Source organism: Rhinolophus sinicus, chromosome 2 (genome assembly GCF_057876585.1).
Source record: "Rhinolophus sinicus isolate RSI-liver-muscle chromosome 2, RSI-T2T, whole genome shotgun sequence".
NCBI lineage: Eukaryota > Metazoa > Chordata > Mammalia > Chiroptera > Rhinolophidae > Rhinolophus > Rhinolophus sinicus.
This window is the reverse complement of record NC_142502.1, coordinates 13381994-13405323: the sequence shown is the minus strand read 5'-3', so window position 1 is coordinate 13405323 and position 23330 is coordinate 13381994. Positions and strand designations below refer to the sequence as shown.

At 38.8% G+C, this 23330-nt stretch overlaps 1 protein-coding gene across 3 annotated transcripts in view; it reads left to right on the top strand.

Annotated features, from left to right (window-relative positions):
• The window catches only part of ESR1 (estrogen receptor 1), a 354777-nt gene that overhangs the window by 143686 nt on the left and 187761 nt on the right, over nucleotides 1-23330 (top strand). For all 3 annotated transcript variants that reach the window (XM_019735446.3, XM_019735444.3, XM_019735445.3), the window contains exon 4: nucleotides 23010-23126. In XM_019735446.3, coding sequence (XP_019591005.3) covers nucleotides 23010-23126 — 117 coding nt within the window. The remainder of the gene's footprint in view (nucleotides 1-23009; nucleotides 23127-23330) is intronic.

Here is a 23330-nt window from a genome sequence, read left to right as displayed (position 1 = left end):
TTCCCTACAAAGTGCTACTGTCACTGTCATGTCATTGACTATTTCCATTAAAGTGGCAGATTTGAGCCCATATATAGAGCTTAAGCTTATTAACAACTCCATTAGAAAGCTCCATTTATGAATGGTAATAATTTTGTACAAAATTTATAGATAGCCTTTAATGCACATTTTCAAAGGGCACCATGTAGCCCTCAAAATTATGTGGTGACTCTGTTTTTACGAAACCTGCCAATGGTGGCCCATGGCCTAATCCTGCTGAAATGTGTCTCTCCTTCCTAGAAAGATGCTGTTGATACCTTTAAAATGCTACATCTCTTTTAAGAGAATGGCCTGTTTCTCTGATATTCATTCAGAGAAAAGTGTACTTTGAGATGCAGGCTGCTCATTTCTGAACTATATATTACACTTTACTATTTCAGAACTAAGTATACAGGCTACCCTGTAGCTTGCTTGCCTAGCTTTTTGACTGAAAAATAACGTACAAGAAAATGTATTTCATAAATCTACAGTCCACTTTGTAAAACTTCTTTTTTTTTGCTATTATGTTAATTCTCTGCTCATGTGTGAGTTTAGGGTGGATTTGATATTTTTAAAGGGAAGAAATGCTTTATTTGAGAAAGAGAGAATATAGTGGAGAAAGTATTTCTGTTATTTCCTCCTCATTTTCATCTTCCTTTAGTTGAAATAAAAAGAAATTCTATCTTTTCAGTTGCTAAGAACTAAAGGAACAACAGAGAAATCAACCTAATTATTAAATGAGCAGTAAATGGTACACAGGCCCTTAACAGTATTTGTATATCTAGAAAAAACGGATCCCAAATCAGGTATTTCTCTCTATAATAGGTACCGTTCTCTATTTTCTTTGAGAAAGAGTATATGGGTTTTAAATTTTATTCAAATGATTATCATTTTTATTTGGTGTATTTGGCAGTTTCAGAATCATGGATTAGGAAGTAAGGAGAGAATGAGTCGAAGGACTTTTAAATCATCACCCAGGGCTGGGTGGCTAGATTACATTTATAATTAGGACTTTTTTTTTTTTTTTTTTTTTTTTGCGATTGAAATCTAAGCACAATGATTAAAAAGACTGGCTGCACCACTTTAGTGTAACTCATTAAGTGATGTGCTTCATATTTTCCTTATACACCAGAGAAGGTAAATTACAGTCCTTAAGATAATCAAACTTCATGATTATTTTGCTCTTTTGACACTTCAGAGTGATTAATACGGGAATTCATTTAAAAGATATAAAAGTGCCTTTGCCACTACTATTAACCAGTACCATGGTGGAATATTGTGGTCACCGTGGAGATGGTTTTCCTCTTTATTTTTTCTGATTGCTAGCACGCTCATCCCCGTGAGTACACCCTCCTTTTGCACACTTCCTGTTCCGCAGACCAGCCCCACCCTCGCTCGTCCTCTCTACCGCATCACGCCTGGGCCCTTGTACTAGACGATCTCCCTTGTACTCAAGGGAATTTGCTCCACGTCCTCATCAACCCCTCATGGATTTGTTTGTCCTCCTGCCAGTCTCTCCCCATCTTACCATCCAACGTGACTTCTAAGGGGTGTTGCCTCTCTGTTACCAGACTCAGTTCTTGTTTTCCTTATTGCACCATCTTTAGCGCATGCATACACGCTTACAGACCTCCCTGGCCAAGTCCCCCAAAGCCTCTCTCCCAAAGAGGACGAACCCTTTGAGCTCAGGAACTTAAAACAGGGCTTTTTCTTTTCATGCAACAGATATCAATTGAATGGCCATTTTATTGTAGCACTGGCAGAGATGCAAATCCTGAAATCCAATGAAAGATTCCAGCTTATACACAAATGGAAAGGTTGTGATAATACCCATTAGAACCATAGAAGCGTTAAACTCAGCATTACAAGAGCTGCCTCAAAACAGTCTAACGGGACAAAGGGCTATTGCAGAAGATAATGTATGAGTTGAGAAGAGGGAGCAGGTACAGTGCTCAGGAGTAAACTTGAAGACGTTATGGAGGCGATGGTGTTTAAATTGATCTCTGTCCAGAGAACCAAGCAGAGAGTTGTAAGTGTCCCATGATTTGTTAGTGGTTGCTACTCGCTTCTGTATGCTCAATATTGTGGAGCATTATCTAGTGTCTTAGAAGAGAGTGGTTTTCTTTATTATTCATGACATATTTTTAAAACATATTCCAGGTATATATTTGTGACATTATCAGTAGCAGTAAGTCTGTTATTTATCCAGATGTTAATACTCTTTCCAGGATGTGAGTGATATGCTATTTGAATTTATTTTTGAAGTTTAGGATTGATGTTAAAAAAATCTAAAAATGTTTCTATGTAGTAATATATAATGTAGCTATTATGGAGGTAAACGTATTTGATGTTTGATGTGGAAGACACTAGTTCATCCCGAGCTAAGATATATTTAGGTAAGCTCAGCTTAGACTCCATAATTTTTATGTTTGCAATTTTCTTGATTTTTTTTCCTGGTTTTAATTTTATGAGACTTTTATGAAAGTGTGTTTTAAAACATGGCTAGAGACTTATGCTTCCAAGAGTTGACATAAATGTTCCCATAACATGGTCCATTAGTAGAAGATAAACTTAGATACATCCTTTAATTTTTAAAATGTGGCTGTAAAACTGATCTCAGAGAAAAAAGAAAATGGTTTGTGCAGCTTTTATCAATTATATACAGAGTGTTTGAAAGATTTCAATCCCCCTCCCCTGAATTCTCTCTGTATAATCTTTATCGTAATGTTGGTACTACTGATGCAATTGGTGTAAATGTGTGAGATAACAGTGATATGTGAATTTAGATCACAGAAATGGACTTCTTTCACACTGCCACCTCCTCAGGCTGTCTTCCTTGTTGGCTTATTGTAAATCCAACGTAGGGGCAGAAGGAACAAGCTGTGTGCTAGTTCACCTTTGGGGCTGAGGTACGCTGTTCCCTTTTCCTGCTTTTATTCTCATGTTGCCTACTGAACCAAGTAAGGATGGCAGAGTCGCAATCTCTGATTTGGGATCCATTTTTTTCTAGATATACAAATACTGTTAAGGGCCCTGTGTACCATTTACTGCTTATAAAGTGCTTCTTAGGTGGCCCCTTTTTCTGAATACAAGACAGGAGAAAGTTCGAGTTTGACTCAGAGGTTTCTTGTAAACATTTCCTTTGTGTGTGTGTGTGTGTGTGTGTGTGTGTGTGTGTGTGTGTGTGTGTGTATTCACGTATACATGCACACATAGGTACATACATAAATATACATATTTACACACACGTATGTATACAGAAAAAGAAGTATATGCAAACTTTGGAAATATGTACTACAAAATATTAATAGCGATTATCTCTGAGTGATACAATTATGGCTAAAGTCTATATTTTTGCCTAGCTACAGTTTTAATGTTTCCACAATAAGCATCTTTTACTTGTGTAATAAAAACATTTTTTTCTGAAAAATGTTTTCTTATTTTTATTTTATTTTTATCTCGTGTACTTTTATAGGATGATGCCTGTATTCCATAGCAGAAAAAATATAAATCAATATACCAATGATATATTATTATGAGGAGGAATATTTGTAAAGACGCAAATACAGTAATCGCAAATGCTGTTTCAAATGATTCATTGAGCCAGTTTTTTTTTTAAACATTATTTGAAAATCCATGTTGCAATGAACTAATTTCCCACTAGTATTTTCTTTACTCTTTGCTCAGCAGAGAAAGGTTGTTGTGTCTAGCAAGTCTTCATGGTTTATTTTTAAAACGTCTTTATTCTGTGTTTGCAAGAAGACACGTTTGCACTCAGATGCAGTTTTTATTTTTTTATTCATGAGCCCAGGTGAAATTGCATCAGGTGGGCTTTATGTAGCTGAGGCCAGTAAAGTCTTATTTCTTCTGAGTGACTGAGAAACTATAGCAGAGGAGGGGAAAGGCCGTGTGTTAGTGACATCACCAGACGTCGAGGTCTTTAGGGCAGGTGGCCTGACCAGCAAGAACGGAATGTTTCAGTCAGGCGGCCCAACAGTGATGATTTACCCCAACCGCATCCCAGCAAGGACGAGCAGCCTCGTGGGAGGGGCTTGGGTGTTATCAGTTGTTGACTGCAGTTGCACAGTAATGGACCGGAAACCCTGTTGAAATGAGGAATTGCAATCCCGATGTCAATAGGTAGCAGCTCCTAACCTCCTTTTCCTATTTCTCAAGTCCCCACAACATAAAAGTCTACCTTTTATTCCCAAAGGATGTCCTCCGTCAGTCAAAGTCTTAACATTTAGTCATTCAACAGGACTATTATTAGTAAGAATTTTCCAGCTTTGACTTGAATATGGCTGGATAGCCACTGAAATTCCTAAAGCTTTGAGTTGCAATGTGGTTTTTTTTTCCCCTTTGGTGTCTTAGTCTTTTGGCTAAGGCACTGGACTATGCATTAGACCAGCATTTCCCAGGCCTTTCAAGAATAAGCGTCACTTGAAAGGAGATCCAATTGGAAGACAGGACAATGGTTGTAGTGGTCTTCCCAGTGCCCTGGTTGAAAAATCCATCGTGACAACTAGCTTCCATGGAGGAGTGGTGCTTCCAGATGCATTGCATCTTCTGTCTGTGTAAAGGCTGCACGTTGGAAGAGCGTGCTGCACACATGGAGTGCATTCATTGGTTGATTAGTTTGGCACAGTACTCGATTCTCACCTTGATTGTCTGCCCTTTGCCATAACTGCCTGTGCCCGTGGCACCAAAGGCGATGGGTGACATGAACTCTAGCCATTCATTCTGCTGCTGCATCTTCGTATAGACATTTCACATTTTATAAATTCTGGAAATAGTTGGATGATAAGGGTAGGAACGTCATCTTGAAGCAACATTGAAAGCAAAGGGTTATCTTTCACTGGAAAGTACTAGTCACTGTAATGGTTCTTTTCATTTATTTGTTTTTATAAAAAGTAAATCTATACCTTAAGAAGACCTTGGGATGGAAAACTTCCCAGAGATGAGAAGCTCATGCTCTGCTCATCTGGGGTAAATTGTCTGACGTCCCAGGGAGTTCTGAGCTCTGCACTGGTGGCTCCTGGCTGCCCCAGGTCGGGGCCAGTGGTGCAGGGCATCTTTTTAGTGCTCACGTGCCCCTAGAAGAGCTGTTTCTTCCTGCCTGGGAGCAGAAACAAAGTATTTTGTTGCATTTACTCTTAGAAATATCAAAAGGGTGTCTTAGTGATATCCTTTTCAGAGAGATTGAATTTTCTCACTTGACTCTCATAATGGTGGAGCTCCTTTATCTAAATTAATTTTAGTTTGTGCGGCCATTCAGTTTCCTTTTTTTTCTTCTTAGTTTAAATTTTTTTTGTTTTTGTTTTTTTGAATTGGGGAGTATTGGGGAATAGTATGTTTTTCCAGGACCCTTCAGGTCCAGGTCAAGTCTTTGTTTTCAGTCTAGTTGTGGAGGGTGCAGCTCACTGGCCCATGTGGAAATTAAACCGGTGACGTTGGTGCTATGAGCACTAGTGCTCTAACCAAATGAGCCAACTGGCTGCCTGTTCCCCCCCCCGCAGTTTCCTTTTAAAAAGCCCTTTATTTCACCTCTTTGAGGGGGGGGCTCTTTTAAAATGCTACTATTGCTGCTACTACCATTGGACTAGTCCCTTTGCTCTTGTGTAGTTTGTATGCATGTAATGAAATATGTTGGAGTCAAGAAACTGTTGAAATAGACAAGGTGAGAGGTGAAGAAAGTTGGCTGGAATGGGGGACCAGTAAAGGGTCACAGATGTGCAGCTGATGTGGGGCCTGCCCTCACCACGTGGAAAGACTGCTTTGCTGAAGGAGAAGCAACAGCAGCTCATTCGGAAATCGAACTGGCAGAGATTCACAACAAATTGGATTTTGAGGGAGAAAAAGGGGATGTTTCCGAGATCCTCAGTCAGGATGACTGAAAAAACAGCGAGGCTGATGCTTGAAAAATTGTTTTTATATGATGTGTTTGGACCCCTGAGCAATAGGACTGGGGATTGAATTTAAGATGTGTTCTGGCCCACCACCTTGCCTCTGATTCCATTCCTGTCTGTTTTCACTACTTTATCTGTGAATTAATATATTCCTTTCAGTTGCCTCATATTTTTTCCCTGAGGAGTTTGGCTTTGAATTTTAAATAGAAACAAGACCACAGTCACACTTCATCTGGTGCTGTCCTATTTAGGACTACCATTTTGCTTAAAACTATAATTGGATTAGAGATTGCTGCGACTTATCGTTCATGGTATGAAGTCATTTAAATACTTAATAGTATATTTGGAATGAAAGGACTGGAAATTAAAGACTGAATCATTTACCAAGAAATGACAGGTCAGATTGATTGATTCACAAGGCTTAGTGGAGAGTTGTTCCTTTTTTCAATATTGTTTCAGTTATCAATTAAGTGGGGTGAACGATTATAAAAAGGTATATGAGTCAGGTTACAGTAGCATTCATCTAAGAAAATCTTTACAGGAGTAGGCATTATGGGACTATCTGCTTTGTATCTGCCAATATGACAGTAGATCCAGAAGTCAGAAAAACAGCGTACATGTTCATTAACATTTCCTTTTTCCTTTCTTTCACCTATTTTTTTCAACTTTCATGACTTATGATATAGACAATAGAACAACTATTCTTTACCCTCAGTGTATTTTTGCATCTTTAATCTGGATCGTATTTTGTCACAATTTATAAAATGTAGCTACCATGTTTCCCCAAAAATAAGACTTAGCCGGGCAATCAGCTCTAATGAGTCTTTTGGAGCAAAAATTAATATAAGACCCGGTCTTCTACTACTATTATATTATGTAAAATCCGGTCTCATAGTAAAATATGACCAGGTCTTATGTTAATTTTTGCTCCAAAAGACACATTAGAGCTGATTGTCCAGCTACATCTTATTTTCGGGGAAGCCTGGTAATAAAAATGATTGTTACATGAGAACTTGCTTTACAAATTATGAATTGCTACAGAAATATTAGTTATCATGATTATACTTATCAACTGTGCAGCCTTACAAAAATCATTTCATGTATTAGTTAGGACTTCTCATTTTGAGTGACTAAAATCAATTCAAATTCATTTTGGGATGGGGGAGGGGCTGGGGAATGAATTTTGGTGGACGGACTCTTGAATGTCTTGGCTAACTACTAGCACGGCAGGGCTGCAACCAGACCTCAGTGATGACGGGCCCAGTGACTCAGAGGCTGTCCGGACCCTCGCCTTTCCTCTGTTCCTCTCTGTGTGCCAGCTTCATACTTTCTGTAAACCTGCATTTTCCCTAAGGTGGGAAGAATGGCTGGCAATAGCTGCCAAGCCTCACATCCTGTGACACTTCCAGTTAGCAAATATTAAGGAAGGACTCTGATTGGCTCAGCTTTGGTCAGAGACATGCCCCTGCCCCACATTGCAAAGGTGTCCACATTGTCCACATTGCAAATGTGATCCTGGGGGCTTACCCTGTGTAGGAGTCTATTCCAGAGAAGAAAACAGTATTGTGAGCCAAACACCCGCGTTGATGTTTACTATACCTGATTTCTGCAATCTTCCATTTCCCCCATTATAAATGGCACAGTGATTCTTACCTTGCTAGAGGGATGTTGTGGTTAGAGATCATGCTTAACCTACCGTGGGTGCTCTGTAAAGAGTTATTCTCGGAATTACCACCAATTGGCTCTATCAAGTTTACTCTAGGATAGCTTTCTGCTCTGAAGCTAAGTAGAGCAAATACCTTAACATTTCATCATTTTGCTTTTAAATCGATCTTTACCCCATACTTCGTAAACGTAGATTAATTTTTTTCATAATCAGCCCCTGAAATTAGTTAACATTCCTGCTACAGAACCAAAAGAAGAGGGTCAGAGTTTTGTACACTTCTCTGTGGATGTCCACTGCTTACGTATGCTTCTTTACCTTAAGAATGTCCAGCTTTGAAAGCAGAGACAGTATATCCTTGGGTGTCTTAAAATGTCAAGTATATAGCTTCTTATATATAGCAAAGACTCAAAATTCCTTGAGAATGAATTTTCTTCATTTTTTTTTTACTGCTATATCACTTCTTTCTGTAAAAATTTTAACTAGTCTTTCCTTAAAATACAGTTAAAAAAACCCACACCAAATGTCGTATTTTACTTGCATAGTTTAGAATTACAGGCAAACATTTTTAAAATTAAAACTTGGATGTATAAATTATTGGAGTAGACTTTATTTTATGGTTGGGTGAGTCTGAATAGTTCATTTTTAATCCTGCTGTGTCTTTGACAGTGACACCAAAAAATATAATCTCTTTCTTTGAGAGGATTCCCAAAGAGTGGACTCTGCTTCCACACTAGCCTAGCATTCTGTAGTAAATTAGAAAAATAAAATCAAAACAAACAACTTTATAATAGCCTTTATAATTGCCACTTCAAAATGGAAATTTGGAATGGTACAAAATTATTAATCAGTAGAAAGAGAGTAGATTTTTCTTTTTTTTTTTTTTGAGAGTAGATTTCAAAAAGGTAATTATGTCAAATGTAACACTTGAAATTTATTCTGTGAAATAAAATATAGTCCCTCTTTCCTGTTCTCATTTGTAAGCAGTTGATAATTGAGGCCGCTTGAATCAGGAATTGGACAGATTGGCGTAATAGCTTTGGGCTTACTTCTGACTGTAGATGACATTTGTCTTTTATCTTCTTGGATAGGACAGGCAGCCACATTCACAGTAAGGTCCAGAAGTGAATTATTAGTCTAGTTTAGCTCTTATAGTAAAGGCATGTTATGACTTTCCCACATTCCTGGACAGTTAGGCTGTAATTCTTGGTTGTTTAAAAAGGTGTTTGAATGTATTTTGTTAAGAGGCTTGAATAAATGGCTACTTTTCTTACAATTTTGCTTGCTTTTTCAACCGTTCAAATAGTTTCCAGGTCTGACAGTTAGTTTGTCTTATGCTGACTAGAGTGAATTTTTTGGATAGGGTGAAATGTTTCGGATGATTTACAGTTGACTGCATAAATACAGCCTAGCAAGTTATATGATTTGAAAAGAATTACTTAAGGGTGAAAAAGGATTGCTTAACTACTAAGAAAATGATAGATTATCATAGATTGGTTTGCGGGTATTGTCGTTTAGGCGCTGCCCCTACATATTTGAGCTCTGCCGGCCTCAGATTTAGTATCTGATAATAGTGATGGTTAACATTTCATGAATCCTTGTCCTGTACCAGGCTCTGGGTTACAGGTTTTATATGCATCTTCTCATTTAATCCTCCCCCAAACCCTAGGAAGTCAGTACTACAGTTACTGTCGTACAGATGAGGAAACAGATGTATGAGAAACAAAACCAGTATGGAACCCAGCTAGTTGGACTGTAGAACTCATTGCATTCTATCGCCCTCCCCAAGGGGAGGGATGCTTCTAAAAGGGGCACTGGAAGTGAGGACTGCCACCTGACCATAGCTGGCTTCTTGCCCCGCGAGGCAAAGAAAGAGGGGCACAGAGTTGGCTGGAGTTCGTCCTGCTCGCCAAGGGGAAATGGGGCTGTTCCCACGCATTGGACAGAACCTGGACAGCCCATGTGCCTCCTTATATCCTCCCAGGCTTAGGATAAAGGGTCATGATGAGCCCTCAAGGATGAAGTATTGAGTTAGTGGAAAGCAAGCAGTGCCCGGCCGTCTGGCCAGTAGGAGAGTCACAGATACATAGGATGGTTGTGTGACAGGAGCAGAAACTGACTGGAGCCTTTGCCTGTGGTATGGGTTTCTGCTGCTTGTTCTTTGCTATAGTAGCTGAAGATTGAAAAGCATAGCTCACACGTAGCCTTTTCCTATTCTTTATTTTAAAAATATGATAGTTTTCTCTTGCTTAACAAGGTCCTTGTGGTTAAGTTTATTGCCTAGTCTGTGGATTGCGGAGTAGAGAGAAATATCCACTGGATGGGCTGGTAGTAGAACCAGAAAACAAATAAAGATCATTCATTAGAGATTTTGAAAATGTATTACTAAAAAAAAAAGTGAATACATATGGTTAAATGTTAAACAGTACAAGATGGTACATGATGAAAAGAGTTAAGGACCTTTCATCCCATGCCAAAACCCGCACTTCTCTCAAGAGATAAACATTAACAATTTCTTCCAAAAATTACACATATGTATAATATATACGCATATACTTGCCCATACCTATGTATGTATATTTTGGTAACTTAAGTGGTATTATACTCTAATTATTATTCTGTGCCTAGTTTTTCTTACTGAATAATGTAGACTGGAGATTTTTCCATATCAGTACCTATAGGTCTCTTTTTTTCAATGGCTCTATATTAGTTCATAGTAATACCTTCTATTGGCACAGAGTTTGATAGTTGGCCAAGCATTTATGTATATTGTCTCTCTGGGGCCTCGTAGTAGCCACTAGGGAGATATCAGACGGCCCAGAGCAGTGCCGTGTTCACCCAGGATTGCATGGAGCTTGAGACTCCAACATGAGTCCAGTATTCCCAGCACTGTGACATTCCCTAAATATGCCTGTATTCCTTCCACTTAGTGCAGTGACCACAGATGGAGGTAACGACTCTGGAAGCATTAAAAAAATGCCAATCCGGCACCCCAAGAAGCCAGACAAACGAAATGTGGACCTTAGAAAAGTGAGAAAAGAGATTAATCCGATTTAGAACTAGCATGGACCAGCAGGTTCTTCCCTTTCTTTTTACAGATAAGCACCTGGGGCCAGGACATCAAGCATGTTCAGGGCACACAGTTAGGTCGTGTTCCTTCCTAAGGCTAGTTCTGGGAAGGGGAAGAAAAGGAGACTCTGGATTTTTCCAGGCTCTCTTGTTCTCATCAGCGAGAATGGGGTGTGGAGAAGCACATAGACCGAGAAGCCCAAACGCCCTTGAGAAGTGAGCAGATTCCTTCCCAGCACTGTGAGGTGGCCGGTCTGAGACAATGTCCCTGAGGGCAATCTGACCACATAGACTTGTGCTGTCTGGATGTCCAGGCCGTGTGGATTTTAATGCCACTTCTGCCTTCCACGCCTTCGTTTCCTGAGGACCTAATATTCACACAGCTTTCCTCCAGGCTGTGGGCTCCTGCAGCCCTCGTCGAAGAAACTGTCCCCAACCATGAGGACTATAGAACACAGGAGACTATCTATGCTACTTTGGGTTAAATTCACTGTGCAAATAAGTACACGTAAATACAAAACAATTCTCCTCAGGCATAGGTTTTATTTTGTTTTATCAAACAACCATCCTGTAAAGGTTCCCTGGCCATACGGTGAATGAAACCCAGCATCCATTTATTTCGACTTATTATTCAAGGAGAAAAAGTAGACTGGTAGTTATTTTTCAGTCTGACAGACTATCTATTGGTTTATTCCCTCATTTTTGAAGTGCACTTAAAATAAAATAAAATAAATGACCGAAAACTCGTGTATTAAAATGTGCCAGAGGAGGCCTCTGAATCAGAAGCGCCCGCTTCTTCTTTTCTGACTTTTATCAGCATGCCCGGGAGGAATTCACCTAGGGAGTTACTACGGAGGGCTCTGGGTGATGGGTGAAACCCCTGACTCAGTGGTTAGATGGTCAGAAGTCTACAGGGGAACATTCAGGTGTGGCAGCTTGAGGGATATTCACATTCCACATGACAGATCTTAGTAAACGTGGTCTTTCCCCCTCTCACCTAAAGCACCACTATGACCCCATACGCGGGAGAGGGGCACAGTGTACTTAGTAGCAGTTGTAGGAATCCAAGCCAAGAAGCACAGCTCTGCTTGGGGAGGTCTCTGAGTTTTACCCTCTTGCTCTGATCGCCAGACCATTTCTTTCTTACTTGTTTCTTCAACTTTGGACAAGGACACTTTGAATCTGTTTCTACTGCTTTTGGACACCAGTGTTTGGACTTTAAATCAGTCCAAGTAGGAAGAAAGTTTGGAGAGCCCTCTGGAAACAATTAAATGGAGCAGAGGAGAAGGTTCTAGAGGTGAACTGAATGCTGCCTGGCATTGAACAAAACACTCAGTTGTCACACTGCTCTCCTTTCTTTGATGCTGGTTACCACTATTGTCCCAGAAGGAGCAATTTCAGAAAGTCCTTCTCTGGGCTGTGGAACAGCACTTGCTTACTTGTTGAGCCCTATGAGGTATTCTTGAAAGCAGTTTATTGTTTCCGGTATTACGAGATGGTGGTCACTGATTGCATTATGTTTTCCTTTATTGCAGCTGTTGGTTTGATCCTGTGCCAGGTGCTTAAAACAAGTGTGGTTTTGCAGCTGATAAGCGAGGCTGGACAAGGAAAGGGATCATGTCCTTATCCTGGCCAAGACTTTTAGCGGACTGGGGTCTGATGAGGGCAAATGGATAGAGGATTTCCTCTTTACTTCATTTTCATTTAGAAAAAGAAACTTTCCAGGCCAATTATCCTTCCTAGAATTCCTTTATTACTATTTTTCCTTTAAAAATATACTTAGATGCAATAATAGTTTTGTTTCACTTAAAAATAAAGGTCAAATGCCAGGTGAAGGTGGTCGTTATCACTGATGAGATATCCTAGAATTAACTAGCAGTGAAAATATAATTTGGGATGCATTATTAAGTCATGTTGTTTTTATTTGTATGCCATTATATACAGATGTGGTTGTGAAATAGTTCAAACCATGGCACACTGGATGTCCTCACTAGATTTTTAGGAATGTCTTCGCTGAGAAAGCCAAATTCTGTTTCATTTTGTTTGGCTCATTGCGTTGGCTGTAAGTCAGAGAATCTTCACTTTCATATCTGAGTCAAAATTTATTTCCAAACATAATACTACAGTTGTTCTTTCACAGAATGCAAATTTATTTATTTCTTCAATACCTTGCTTTCTACTTTCTCTTTCTCTGTTTTACGCTGGAATGTGCTGAAAGATTTTGATGATGTTATGTCATGATCTACTGATGAGTATATTTGAGGTGGTTCATCTCTCGTATCTTTATGGGAGTGTAGATTCTGGAAATAATTTTATTGCTGCTTCTGAAATGCCATCCCAATGATAAGATATAGTAATTACATTAAGGAATTATATTTTTATTATAATATAACAATATTTGGGCATTCTGGTTCAGTAGTTATGGAGTACTTTCCATTTCACCAAGCCTACTGTGGTGTTCCTGGAGGAACAAGGGCTTCAGAATGAGACAGACGTGGATTTCATCATGGCTCTGCCATCTACTAGCCAACTAGCATTGAGCAAGTTAATTAATCTCTTGAGGTTTCCGTGTCCCCTTCTACAACCTGGGTATTACAAGTAACCTAACTCATTAATTGTGATGCTTAGATGAGATAAAGGGCTAATGTCATCTAGCATGGTCCTGGTCCACGGGAAACACCTGGCCAATACTGCTAGCCTGCCCTGGAGCCCAGTCACACAGAAGGAAATCTGCACACGCTAACAGAAGATGAACAACTTTGATTCCTTCTCCTGCCCGGCTTCATGTAGGTGCTTCCTATACCACTCACTTTATTTTTTAAAAATTGTGGTAAAATAAACATAACATAGATTTGTCATTTTTAAGCATTTTAAGTTCAATGACATTAAGTACATTCACACGGTTGTGCAACCATCACCACTGTCCATCTCCAGAACTTTTTTTTTTATCATCCCAAATGGAAACTGTACTCATTGAGCAATAGCTCCCCATTTCCCCGTAATTCCTGGTAACTCCTATTGTGCTTCCTGCCTCTATGAATTTGACTACTCTTTCATGTAAGTGGAATCATACAATATTTGACCTTTTGTGACTGGCTTATTTAACTTAGGATAATGTCTTCAAGGTTCATTCATGTTTTAGTACGTGTCAGAATTTTATTCCTTTTTAAGGCGGGATAAAATTCCATTCTATGCATGTACCACATTTTATTATTTACCTGTCAATGCACATCTGGGTTGTTGCCCCTTGTTGATTATTGCGAATAATGCTGCTGTGAACATGAGTGTACAAATATCTGTTTGAGTCTCTGCTTTTAATTCTTTTGGGCATATACCCAGAAGTGGAATTTCTGCATCTATGACCTCCAACGTCAAGCTTCAGAATAGCCTGTTGGGTACTTGCTTGTTGCTGTGCTACTGAAACCTCAAATGCAATATGTTTAAAATTGTTCCACACTTCTTCTTTTCACCTCCTTCCCAATCATCCTTTTTCTGGTTAATAATAACAATTTTTAAGACACCCTGACACAAAACCACCAGAATCTTTGACTTCCACCTTCTCCTCCTTCTCTAGCCTTAAGAATTTGGCAAAGGTTTTTTAAGTGTCTTCACATCTTTTCTCTGCCTCACCGATTTTCCTACTCACAGATGATTAGTGCATGTTTTGGTATGATTTTTTTCCTTGACTTTGAATATTTTTAATCCTTCATTTTTGTAATGAAAATCATACACTCCCATTTTCATTAAAAAATCTTTTGAACTCTCTTTTCGACAACAATTTCCCTACCAGTCTTCCTTTTCTTTTTGCTAGTTGTGCCCCGGCAACAGTATTGTTTGGACCAGTTCTTAGTCTTATCCCGCAACTCCTACTGTTTCATTTGATCATGGTAAATGGCTGTGTGTGGCGTGACCAAGATAGAGCATCACTCATAAGCCACAGGTCGGAGTAGATGGAGATAATGCAGGAAGCCAATAGTTTTCTCAGTGTGCAAGAGAGGGCAGGGCTGTCGTTTTTCTGTACAGTCATGTCCAAGAGAATTGGACTGTTTATTTCCTCCCTGTGATCTAAGTCAAAATTTATTGCCCCAAATATTTAATATTGCTGTGGCCTTGAAGATATGTTAAATAGAGGATAATAATGTTGACTCTATTAATTCCTTACTTTTTATTTTCTTCTTTTTAAATTTATTACATGTATTGGGGTGACATTGGTTAGTAAAATTATATAGGTTTCAAGTGTAAAATTCTATAATATATCATCTGTAGATTGCATTGTGTGTTCACCACCCAGAGTCAATTCTCCTTCCATCATCATGTATGTGACCTCCTTTCCCCTCTTCTACCACCCTCCTCCCCCCCTTACCCTCTGGTAACCACTAAACTGTTGTCTGTGTCTATGAGTTTTTGTTTGTTTGTCTTGTTCCTTTGTTGCTTTCAGTTTTATATCCCATATGTGAGTGAAGTCATGGTTCTCGACTTTTTCTGTCTGACTTATTTCCCTTAGCGTGATAATCTCACAATCCATCCCTGCTGTCGCAAATGGCACTATTTCATCTTTTCTTATGGCTGAGTAGTATTTCCTTGTATGTATGTGCACATCTTCTTTATCCAATCATCTATTGAAGGACACTTTGGTTGTTTCCATGTCTTGGCCACCGCGAATAATTCCTCACTTTTTTATTTTTTGTGCATGAGCTTCTTACAGCAGAACTCTCAGTGGTCAACCAGTTGCAGACAACACTACCATTACAGTCCTTGAGTGAAGATCTTGCCCTTTGGGCAAATTGGGCCTTCCATGTATGAAGGTTGTTAGAATGGATGAGCGTTCGGCCTCTGGAAGGAGGGAGACCTTACTTCAAAACCCGTCTCTGCTACTTGCTTGCTGTGTGGCTTTAAATATACTTTATAACTTATATCATAGTCGTACATTTGTAAAGTGGAGATTAATGTAATTTCTTCCCCATAAAGTTGCTGGGGGATTAAGTGAAATAACCCACAAATAACACAGTGCCTGGCACATCATGTTCAGGACCCAAAGTGTCAGTTTTCTTAGTAAAGAGAACATTGGTCAGACACTGTCATGCAGTCGCCACCCAGACAGGAACTGAAGGTAAGTGTGAAATGAGGAAGCTGAGGAGAAACATCCACTGGAGCTCCCACAGGAGTCGGGCTTGTTACTAATTTAGAGGACAGTGCTTTGAAAATCCACAAGCAGATTCTTATTATATTCCCAATGCTTAGGCTCAAAACTATTTTTGACATGTTTTCTGCACTTTAACACCTAATGAAAAATACCAGCATTTGATGATAGAACTAAAAAGTCATAGGTTTCCTTTTGGCCAAATACGTATGTGTAGGGTCCTGTAATTTTATATCAAATTTAAAGCTATATTTCATACTATATATATACATATTGATACTTAGAAGTAGAAAGAAATACTGATTTTGACATCTTATTGGGTACCTTAAACTATTTGTGTACAGCTCCTGGACACTTCAAGTTCTAATAAATGCTGGTTAATTTTATGCAAATATCCAATGAGAGCCTTTAATAAAGAGACTATAAAGGTAGCCAAGCTTTATAGATGTTAGCAAAATTTATGGATCAATCAGGCATAAAAGAATGGAACTTTGAAAGTAAAATATTTTGTTGGAACCCTCCAATGAAGCTTTTAGATGCGATTAGCTAAAATTGCCTTTTATTTGATTTGTGGGTGCTTAAACTTTGGAGAGTTAATTTATCTTTAATTTGAGAATTCATTTTCATTTCCATGCCTTAAAAATATGAACAGTTAGCTAAATGCTTATATGTGTTTATAAGAAATGTTAAGTGTTTATTCCTTAATGGTGCAAAACCTTTTACTACTTTTCATACTTGGCTTTTCCCTAACCTCATGAACGTCTCCTGGATTTTAATGCATAATTTCCCTCAGAGTTCTGTGTCTTTATTGAGTTCATTTATAAAAAAATCATAGAATAAGAGTTGATGCCATATATATTGAAATTGTTTTGGCCATGGAGTAAATCTGTGTGTGCTTCCGTGTGTTGCAAGCTCATGGAGCACTTTAAAACCTGTCAATTAGAAATAGAAATAGTTGGAAAGCACAGTTCAAGTACAAGTTCTGATTTTATAAACTTAGAAAATAGTAGAAAAAAAACAAAGAAAAGAAAAAAAGAAATAACACTACACACCTATATCACAGAACTGCATTACTGAGACAAATTGATGTTCAGATTTATGTAATATGAATGCAGCAAATATTTTTATCTTCAACTATATAAGCCACAAGTAGCACACTTTGTACTTTAGCTTCAGTTACTGAACAGTCCATATAGTCTCTGTAGGAAATCCTTCAATCAAGATGTGCCTACTCCCCTATTAATACTTTAATGTTGTTAATAATTCTTTTACAAGACATTTAATTGTCTATGGGAAATAATAAAATAGACCCGTTATATTCTCAGCGAAACCTCTTCTTTGGAGAGAGTGGTGAACAGGGAGTTGAATCAAGGAAGTAATTAATCACCTTGTAGGGTTGAACTTCAGAAAAGTTAAAGTTCAAAAAAGTTAAAATATGGTGGAAACAAATCATTATTAGTGAAAGGAGCCATATTAAAATTCACACATAACCAAAATGTTAGAGGAAAAAAAAGCACATTTTAATTCAGGTAAGCATCTCTATAAAGAACAAACTTTGGAATAATTAGAATAAGTAGAATATGTGGATTTTTATTTGGGGACAATCTTAAAATACATTCATATTAGAAACTAGCAAGGCATCAAAATAGACATAGTAATGGAGATAATTCACCGGTAATACCAGACTGTGTTTCTTACTTGTTGGCGCCTTGTATCTGGGAAAAGCTGCTCCTTTCTTTGTGGTCATGTCTGGCTCCACCCAGTGTTGAAGAGATGACCCATCTCTCTCTTGGCTGGTTTCCTGCTCCTCTCACCTCCCTTAGGACAAAGTCTTGCTCTTGTGAACTTGAGTTTTGGGGTCCTGGGGTGTAGAAGCCATTGCTTTGTTCAGGGTCATCATCTTCTTAATGAATACTCCCTCTGTGGAATTTCAGTCTCCCCACTCAGACGAGATTGTGGGTGGCAAGGGGCCACACAGAGCTTTAGAGGCTCTGCTTTGTTCAGATAACAAGTACCGTTGAGCTCCACTGTGTGTCTGAGAATGTGCCGGGCACAGGATACATGGTGATAAATGAGACATCCCTTGTCAAGACTAAAGTAACCTGGGGATTGAGACAAGCTCTTAAAGTCCATCATAGTAAGCACTATGACTGGACAAAAGCTAGGCATTGTTGGAGGGGCAGAAAGGATTTCCCAGAGGAACTGGTATCTTGACGGACACACCTAAAAGATGAATAGGAGCCAGTTGGGCCAAGAGTTGGCAAAGTGTGCTCCCACAAGAAAGAAGGGCATGTGCAAAGTCCCAGAGCTGAGAAGGAGCATGGCATGTTTGAACAGGAGGACATGGCTAGAATTTGGATCAGACTAGAGAATGGTCTAGAGAGATGAGGCTAGGAAAGGAGGTAAGGGCTGATCAGGAAAAGCTTGGTAAAATGTCTTAAGGTGTTTAGATTTTATCTTTAGAGCTTTGAGGATCATCAGAATATTAAAGGAAGATTGTGGCATGATGGTGTATGATTTTAGAAAAATCACTCTGTCAAATTGGCAGGAGAAGGCGGGAGGCAGGGGGTGTCTTAGTGGGCGATCATAATAGACTGGGAGGGAGATGGTATGGGCTATGGTAGTGACAGTGGACTCAGGGCAAAATTTCTTTTGCTTTGAAAAAGAATTTAAAAATAATTGATTTGATCAGTGTGTGTATGTGTGTGTGAGGTTCGAATGAGGAAAAGTGTAGAGTAAAATCACACCCCCGTCTCGGGCTTCATGGTGTGGTAGAGAATAGGAACAGGTTGGTGAGGAAAGAAGATGGACGGTTACGTTTGGGACACATCCATCTTGAAGAGTCAGAGAGATATTCAAGTCTAGATGGACCGTGGACAAGTGGGTATACAGGTCTGAAGCTCAATAAAGAGATGAGATTTGGTCTGAGGTGGCTGCCACAATGTACTGAGGGAAAAGTGTGACAAAAGGAAGGATAAACAATATTAAATTCGTTTCAGCTCTTGTTTGTGTTACTATATTTTTCAGCTTGATTGAGGTGTACTTGACAAATAAATTATAAGATACTTAAAGAGTATGTGATGATTTGATATATGTATATATTGTGAAAGGATCCCCTGTTGAGTTAGTTCACACATCTGTCACCTCAGCTATTTCCCCCTTTTTTGTGCATGTGAGAACATTTAAGTTCTCTCTTAGCAAATTTCAGTTATACAATTACAGTTACCATTATATACATTAGATCCTCAGACCTTATTCATCTTATAACTCAAAGTTTGTACCTTTTTACCAACCTTTCCCCATTTCCCCCAACCTCCCCCCACCTCCGGTCCCTGGTAACCACTTTTCTATTCTGTTTGTATGAGGTCCACTTTTTTAAATCTTTTTTTAGATTTTACATATAAGTGACACATGCAGTATTTACCTTTCTCTGTATGGATTATTTTACTTAACATAATGCCCTCCAGGTTCATCCATGTAATATATAACAGGATATCTTTCTTTTTTAAGGCTGAATAATACTCCATTTTCTTTATCCATTTATCCATTGACAGACACTTAAATTGTTTCCATATCTTGGCTATTGTGAATAATGCTACAGTGGACATGGGGTGCAGATATCTCTTTGATATCCTGATTTCATTTCCTTCGGACATATACCCAGAAGCGGGGATGGCTGGATCTTACGGTAGTTCTAATTTTAATTTCCTGAGGACTCTCCATACTGTTTTCCACAGAAGCTTGCATCAGTTTGCAACCCCACCAGCCATGCACAAGCCTTCCCTTTTCTCCACATTCTCACCTGCTTGTTTTAATTAGCTCTGTTTTTATATTTCTTTTGAATCTCTGAATGTGAGTTACTGCTTATTTTTGTAACTAACAAATACAGACTTTCTCTGTAATGATAATAATGCAAAACCTGCTGCTACTGAAAGGGGAGAAATAAACAGAAAAGGAAGAACTGTAAGTCAAGAGAAAGCCTCCCAGTGAAGCTTGGGGAAAAGCTGTGCGTGAGCCCTTTTGTTGCCCCAGCAGGTGTGCTCATTCCTGCTGCTCATTCCTGCTGAGAGACAGAGGTCTTCTCTCCTCACTCTTCACGTTTCCTGCATGTTTCACTCACCTCCTCTCCTCTCTACTTCCTATTGGCCCGAAGTCTTTTTATTTTTATTTTTTGGTGCATAAGAAAATAGTGATTATTTCTCCAAAACTTCACCTGGACCTCACATGTAGCCTTCTGCCTTTTCTGCTTCATCCAGGCCTGTGTAAAGGAACTTGGAGCCAATCTGATCACAGGTACACAGAGTCCTCTAGTCTCTTCATTAAAAACACTGTGTGGTTCATTAACAGTTGGTGTGAGTTGTCTTTTAAAAAATTAACTCCACTTCAGTATGATTTTCTCATGCATTGTTTTCACAAGACCAAATAATCAAATTTAAAAAGAAGTTTCTTCTTGAAGAAACGTCAACCAATTGCTTTAATCACACACCTTTACCAAATTTCACTTAGAAAAGTCTGTTGTTTCCCTTCTTCTAATGTAAGTTGAAGACTTACAAATTGTACACATTGTTATTAATGGTGTTTGGTGAATTTGTTTTAATTTTATATATCAAATATGTACCTATTATGTTTTTCTTGTTTGTTGCCAGTTTATCAGTTTTCAATTTCAGTGTGGTTTAGGCAGGAGAAAACCCAGCTTTGTCACAAAAGTTTTGCATTATGAACATGATTCTGCTGTGAAGCCATTTTCATTCTTGTTAAAGAATGAATTCCTCACACAAATACCGAGTCTTTTATGTGTTAAACATGTTAGTTCAGGAATTTCACATGGTTCTATAAAGATATATATCCACAAAGGGTGGTTAATCCAAACAATGCTTAGCCAGTTGGCCTCTGACCCAATTAGGTTCTTCCATCTTGTGGCTTGCAAAACAGTTAGCTTTTGGGAGAGCAAGTGACTTTGGGTTTGATTGATTATTGAGCATATACTTCGGAAGCTTAATATAAGCTCATTTTTTTAGAGTTAAAATAAATCAGCATGTGCTGCAGAAAAACATAGGCAACCAAACTAGAAGCTTCTTTGAGGTATTAGAAGAATACACCTTCTGCTTAGAGTTTACATCTGCCCTGGTAAATTTTGTTGCTGGTTCTATTATTTCCTCAATTTCTCCCTATTGGTAAGGACAATTCTAAAAATAATAGCAATGACTGGATATTTGAGACAATGTATGGTCTCTTACTAAAGTAACAGGTTTGTGAGTCTGCTGACTAGTTGGCTTGTTCCTGTTTTGCAGTAGAAGAGGGCAGATGTTAATTCAATCTGAAGCCAGTTTACATAGCGGATTTTATAATGTATATCTAAAGATGGAGAAGCACCTTTTATGAGACCAGCACTTCTTGTCAAGTCCCCACTCCACCCTGTTCTAATTAGGACTGACCTTTAAGTTGAATAAAGAACTAATAGTTCTGTAGTTGAAACATTTCACTACATGTTGCATCTTGCCTTCAGTAAATGGAAAAAATAGACTTAAAGAGAGAATCTGAATTAGAGGGTGGAATATGGTGTACTCACTTTTTTTTTTTTTTTTTGAGAATGGGAAACACATTTTAAAATACTACATATTATCTCCTTAATCTAAATTCAGGACATTTTCTAAAGTGTAAATTTAGACTTATATAAATTGACTTCGTTATTATAAAAAATGCCAGCATTTATTAATTTATGAAGTTTAATATTCTGCACATTGTAAACCAGACTTCTTTTGATGGCTAAAGAAATAGAGGTGACTTCTAAATCTTAGAGCAGAAACTTCATATGTCCCCAGAGCTCTGAGAAGAGGGTTGGGCTGGGAGCTTACATCTGTGAGTCATCTGCATTTCATAACAATAGAAACTCTAGGTGTGGAATAGATTCTCTTGTGGGAGATATGGAGTGGGAAAAAGAGGAGAGGGTCTGACATTGAGCCCTGTGCAGCTCTGGCTTAATGTTGGGTGGAGTGAATCTGCAAATAACATGGGGAGGCCACAGCCTAAGAGGTAGAAGGAACTTGGGGAGAGTTTTGTGTTATAGAAGCCAAGGGAAATGAAAGAACCATATCTCAAGAGGATGGGAGGGATTGTCAGGTACTTCTGATAGATCCAGTACGACGTGGACTGAAAAGATCCGTTGAATTCAGCAGTAGGAGTCATGGGTGATATCAGGGAAGCTGCTTTTATGGGGCAGCTAAGGTGGAAAACAGGCTGGGGTGCGTTGAGCTGTGCAGGAGAGTTGCCTAGGAAACAGGAGACCTTGAGTATAGACATCGATGAGGAGTTGAGCTGAGAAGGAGAGTTTGAGACTGACGTGAGGTTGAGGGAGACCTCTTTTGGGGGACAGATTTCTAAGAGCTAATGAGAAAGAATCATTTGAGCAAGAGAGATTCAATACACAAGACAGAGAAGAAAGAAACTTCATCACAAAATAACAGTAACAACAACAGTATTATTAATATTTACTGAGTGCACTCCACATCCGGGTACTGTGCAAGACCTTGACATGCATTTTCCCATTAATTCTTTGAATAACGTTATGTAGTGGGTGCCGTTATTTTCTCCAGGTTAAACACAGGGAAAGTGAGACCTGGAGATGTTGACTCTCTTGCTCAGTGTCCTCCTGCTAGTAAGTGATAGACTAACTTACTAACTTCAGGACTGAACTTTGCCTGGAGCCCAGCTCACCACCTCACAACTTGAATTGAGGTATTAGAGCTGCATTTGAATACCTACTTAAAGATTCTTTCAATTGTATTTAAGAAGGCCACTTTGAAACTTCTGAAAGTTCTAACAGTTTTATTCTGACAATAATTTAGCTAGTGGCCTGGGTCAAAAAAAAAAAAAAAAAAAGAAAAGATAAAATAAAGGACTTTATCTGCTGAGAGAATACCTAACCTTGTGTGTGTGTATAAAACATGCCCTCAAATGTAAGTTGTATGAACTGAAGGTGATTTGCCCGAAGAACTACCTCCCAAAGCCATTGGCTGAGGCAGATATTAAGACTAAAGGAGTTTTTTTTTTTTATTACACTTAGAGAAGGACGGAAAAAGGATGACAGGCTGAACTAACGATATAGTAAGGCCACGTAAGTGATATGAAAACATACTCCAGACAGCTTCCCTGTAGATTCTGACTGGCTACGCTTCCTGAAATAATATTAATTCTGTCCTCCTGCTTTTCACAGGACATAATGACTACATGTGTCCGGCCACCAACCAGTGCACCATTGATAAAAACAGGCGGAAGAGCTGTCAGGCCTGCCGGCTCCGCAAGTGCTACGAAGTGGGCATGATGAAAGGTGGTAGGTACCTTCCACACAGGACACCCACAAGCAATGGGTTTTCATGTCTACCGCCCAGTGTTGGCTATTTCTAGTCCAATCACCATGGGAGTTTCGTGTTTTTCTCTTCTAATTAGTTTTTCTTCTTACTTTTCTTTGCAACAAAAGTGTTTTTAGAATACATTTTATTAACCAAAGCAGAAAGTGGCTGGAACTAGAAATTCG